General features: G+C 47.7%; 1 protein-coding gene across 1 annotated transcript in view; it reads left to right on the top strand.

The window, feature by feature from the left end:
* LOC136682458 (malonate--CoA ligase ACSF3, mitochondrial-like) overlaps positions 1 to 563 on the top strand; it is a gene marked incomplete at its 5' end in the record, with an annotated part of 12,231 nt that extends 11,668 nt beyond the window's left edge. The window contains one exon of the mRNA XM_066658901.1: positions 417 to 563. Coding sequence (XP_066514998.1) covers positions 417 to 534 — 118 coding nt within the window. The remainder of the gene's footprint in view (positions 1 to 416) is intronic.
* Positions 564 to 5,000: the final 4,437 nt, after the last annotated feature.

Raw genomic sequence — 5,000 nt, 5'->3', positions numbered from 1 at the left:
AATGGCACACACAACTGGAGAGGGCTGGATGCAAAGAAGTGGGGAGGGGCCTGCTGCAGTTAATTGGTTTATTGTGTGTGTGTGTGTGTGTGTGTGTGTGCTTTACCGTGTATGCACTCTTAAATAGCAGGAGCTTGTATGGTCTTAGAGTATCATAGAATCTTCAGAAGCCAAAAAAATGCAACCAACTTCTAAGACTGAGCTTTAAATGTATTTGGAGATATTTCTGGGAGCTGTGGTAAGCGCAAAGAGCACACGCTGAGCGCTGTGACGTATTTGTAGTTGTTGGAGGCTCTGTGTAATGTTCCATTATTAATATATGTATGTAATATAATATAATATTAATATATTACCATTATTAACATATTTTAATATATACTTACGTGTGTGTGTGTGTGTGTGTCTCCTCTCCCCAGAGAGCACATGGCTCCATACACCATCCCCTCTGGTCTGATTGTGGTGGAGGAGATGCCCAGGAATCAGATGGGGAAAGTGAATAAGAAGGACCTGCTGCGTCGGTTCTTCCCCAGTTAACCTCACTGCTCTGGGATCAGCGCCAAGGGAGTGCCTTCATCTCAGAGAGAGGGGGGGGCGGGCGGGAGAACTGACACTGGATCAGTGTTTAGAGACGAACACTAGCTTGGCTCTGGTTCACCAGGGTCTGCAGGAGCCACTGAGATCATTAAGAGAAGGTCAGAGGGAGCATTGCACCTGTTTTCATGTCCTACACTGTGGCCAGAAGTTTGTGGACACCTGTTTAATGAGTGTCTTCTGAAATGGAGGGCAACGAACAGAGAGGGTGTGACAGCATCTGCTCTTTAGGAAGGGTTTAGACTAGACTTGAACATTTCTGTGTGGATTTGATGGCATTCAGCTTTGAGATTTAGTGAGGATTAGTTATGGATAATGAATAAAAGCTGCTCCAGAGCTTCACCACTCCACGGAATACAGGTGCCCTGCTTAATGCTGGGGGATTTACGGCTGGGTCCAGCAGCTCCAGAGTGTCCCGTTCAAATCCATGCTTTAATGTAGAGATCATACCATCTGTTTGTGCTTATTCTCTCTGCACACACCTTAAAGGAAACACAAGGTAAGAGGAGGGTAGGACCCCCGCCCCCACCCCTTGATTTTGGGACAATGCTGTGAATTACACCCTCCGACTGTTATTACAAGAGGTGTCTATAAATATACTTTACACACAGTGTACGAAGGATTTGTTTCATTAACGTTTTTTAATCACGGTGGGTTGTATATCACTGTGTTAGATGTGTGCACTGGGTACGGAGTGATGTTGACTCATATTTATATTGAAATCACAGTCTGAAAGAGTGCAGTTTTATTTATATTCTGTTATTTAAAACAAGGTCATATTTACATGGGAGCCTTCACCACACTCCTCACAGACAGTCACCCGGAGGAAACCCACGCAGACACAGGGAGAACACACCACACACCTCACAGACAGTCACCCAGAGGAAACCCACGCAGACACAGGGAGAACACACCACACTCCTCACAGACAGTCACCCGGAGGAAACCCACGCAGACACAGGGAGAACACACCACACACCTCACAGACAGTCACCCAGAGGAAACCCACGCAGACACAGGGAGAACACACCACACTCCTCACAGACAGTCACCCAGAGGAAACCCACGCAGACACAGAGAGAACACACCACACTCCTCACAGACAGTCACCCGGAGGAAACCCACGCAGAGACAGGGAGAACACACCACACTCCTCACAGACAGTCACCCGGAGGAAACCCACGCAGAGACAGGGAGAACACACCACACTCCTCACAGACAGTCACCCAGAGGAAACCCACGCAGACACAGAGAGAACACACCACACTCCTCACAGACAGTCACCCAGAGGAAACCCACGCAGACACAGAGAGAACACCCCAAACTCCTCACAGACAGTCACCCGGAGGAAACCCACGCAGACACAGGGAGAACACACCACACTCCTCACAGACAGTCACCCAGAGGAAACCCACGCAGACACAGAGAGAACACACCACACTCCTCACAGACAGTCACCCGGAGGAAACCCACGCAGAGACAGGGAGAACACACCACACTCCTCACAGACAGTCACCCGGAGGAAACCCACGCAGACACAGGGAGAACACACCACACTCCTCACAGACAGTCACCCAGAGGAAACCCACACAGACACAGTGAGAACACACCACACTCCTCACAGACAGTCACCCGGAGGAAACCCACACAGACACAGGGAGAACACACCACACTCCTCACAGACAGTCACCCGGAGGAAACCCACGCAGACACAGGGAGAACACACCACACTCCCCACAGACAGTCACCCGGAGGAAACCCACGCAGACACAGGGAGAACACACCACACTCCTCACAGACAGTCACCCGGAGGAAACCCACACAGACACAGTGAGAACACACCACACTCCTCACAGACAGTCACCCGGAGGAAACCCACGCAGACACAGGGAGAACACACCACACTCCCCACAGACAGTCACCCGGAGGAAACCCACGCAGACACAGGGAGAACACACCACACTCCTCACAGACAGTCACCCGGAGGAAACCCACGCAGAGACAGGGAGAACACACCACACTCCTCACAGACAGTCACCCAGAGGAAACCCACGCAGACACAGAGAGAACACACCACACTCCTCACAGACAGTCACCCAGAGGAAACCCACGCAGACACAGAGAGAACACCCCAAACTCCTCACAGACAGTCACCCGGAGGAAACCCACGCAGACACAGGGAGAACACTCTGAAACCACTTCATCGAATGTTTTAAACGGAGGTGTTTAAGTGAATCTTTAAATGAATACCAGAGTACGTTAATGTAAAACAACTCTCCTCACAGACAGTCACCCGGAGGAAACCCACGCAGAGACAGGGAGAACACACCACACTCCTCACAGACAGTCAACCGGAGGAAACCCACACAGACACAGAGAGAACACACCACACTCCTCACAGACAGTCACCCAGAGGAAACCCACGCAGACACAGAGAGAACACACCACACTCCTCACAGACAGTCACCCGGAGGAAACCCACGCAGACACAGAGAGAACACCCCAAACTCCTCACAGACAGTCACCCGGAGGAAACCCACGCAGACACAGGGAGAACACACCACACTCCTCACAGACAGTCACCCGGAGGAAACCCACGCAGACACAGGGAGAACACTCTGAAACCACTTCATCGAATGTTTTAAACGGAGGTGTTTAAGTGAATCTTTAAATGAATACCACAGAGTACGTTAATGTAAAACAACTCCAGCTGTTACAGCTGCGTAAACTCCTGTTGCCCTGGTGATTAACCTCCAAAGGTACCTTATAAAAAGATGATTTTTTTAGAGTTATTACCATTTAAATCAGTAAAGGTTTGAAGAGATTTAAAGGATTAAGATCATCCCCAGGTTTTATCTCACAGTGTAACTTTAAATCCCACCCCTATCACAGAAGGAAGTGATTATTGTTCATTACATAATTACATACGTTTAAATGTAATTTTACATACATCAATATTTACGAATAAAACACCAGCACTCGTCCCATCCTTAACACAGCGAATAATTAATAATTATTCATTCATTCAATAATGCTGTATTAAATGTGAAGTTACACCCCGTCTGTCGGTGCATGTTTAAAGGTGGTATGGATCGTTCTGATGTAATAGCTGACCGCCTGTGCTGACCCATGTGTGACCCCGCGGCGGAGCTGGTGCCCTGATGGTCAGGTGCTCGTTAAACGGAGGCTCAGGTGCAGTGTGGAGAGACATTGTAACTGACTTCACACTTATCACAAGAAACCTCCACCTTAACAGCGTGCTCTGGAGGAACGGGAAAACCTACTGCAGCGGAACAGGAGAGGAATTATAGAAGGTGTAGGACGTTTTTCTGTACCTTTATCAGTCAGCCATAAGATTAAAACCACTGCCAGGTGTAGGGACGGGGGTGGGGTCATTTCTTCGTGCGATGTTTCAAGACGAGCGTGAAGATCTGAGCTGCTTGGACGAGGGCCATATTGTGATGGTCTTAATGTTTTGGCCAGATGTTTGTCTGCACCTCATGGCTGACTCACGTATCCTGTGTCAGTTTGGTGCGTAGGTTGTGCCCGCCCTCAGGAAATAAACACAGAACGTACGCAAGGTGCAGTACACACGTAAACGGTAGGGGGCAGTGCAGGCGATCAACAGCGGAAAGATTGGAAGTAGGCTGTGTCAGAGACAAATCCGCAACTACCTGCGTCATTCTCTGGTCTGCCCTCTAGTGGAAGCCTCCAGTTACAAGCATAGCACATAGGTGAGTATGTGAACACTCACGTTCACGATGCAGACAGTTGTCTACGCGAACGCACGGCCAGACGGTATATCTCTACCCTTTTGACCATCACTGTGTGGTCCCTCGTTGTACAGAGGCCATCACTCGTTCACTCCACCAGTCTGTGGTTTTAATCTTGTGGCTGGTTGTGTGTCCTGGGAAATATAATCATCTCTTGTATCAGAAGCAATATAAACGTGAGTGAAATGAAATGAGTAAAGTGTGTAGCTCTGGGAGCGAGGTCAGTGCTGATGTAGAGGAATGGAGTCGGTGATTAATCAAAGTGAAGTTTGATTCCGTTTAAAAATGTACAGAAATTTACTGGGAATTAATTTATTTTTCTCTTTTGGGAGAATCTGTTGTAAGAAAATGAATACTGTAATAAAAGTGTGTTATATGTATTAATGTGTGTGTGTGTGTGTGTGTGTGTGTGTGTTTATCAGCGGTTGTTAAAACTGTTAATAGATTCTCTTTTTACAGCCTCCACTCGTCTCACAACGACAGAACATTGCTGTTAGGACTTTTTATGTTATTATTATTATTATTATTATTGTTATTATTATAGGTCCCAACCACACACTGGTAAAGACTGTGTGTGCCTTTAGTGTGTCTTTATAAAATACAGAAAATGTGAGTACAGAATCTGATAGAGTGTGT

The sequence above is a fragment of the Hoplias malabaricus genome, unplaced genomic scaffold (genome assembly GCF_029633855.1).
Source record: "Hoplias malabaricus isolate fHopMal1 unplaced genomic scaffold, fHopMal1.hap1 scaffold_526, whole genome shotgun sequence".
NCBI lineage: Eukaryota > Metazoa > Chordata > Actinopteri > Characiformes > Erythrinidae > Hoplias > Hoplias malabaricus.
Note: the sequence above shows the minus strand (reverse complement) of the source record. Positions and strands in the feature narration are given on the sequence as shown.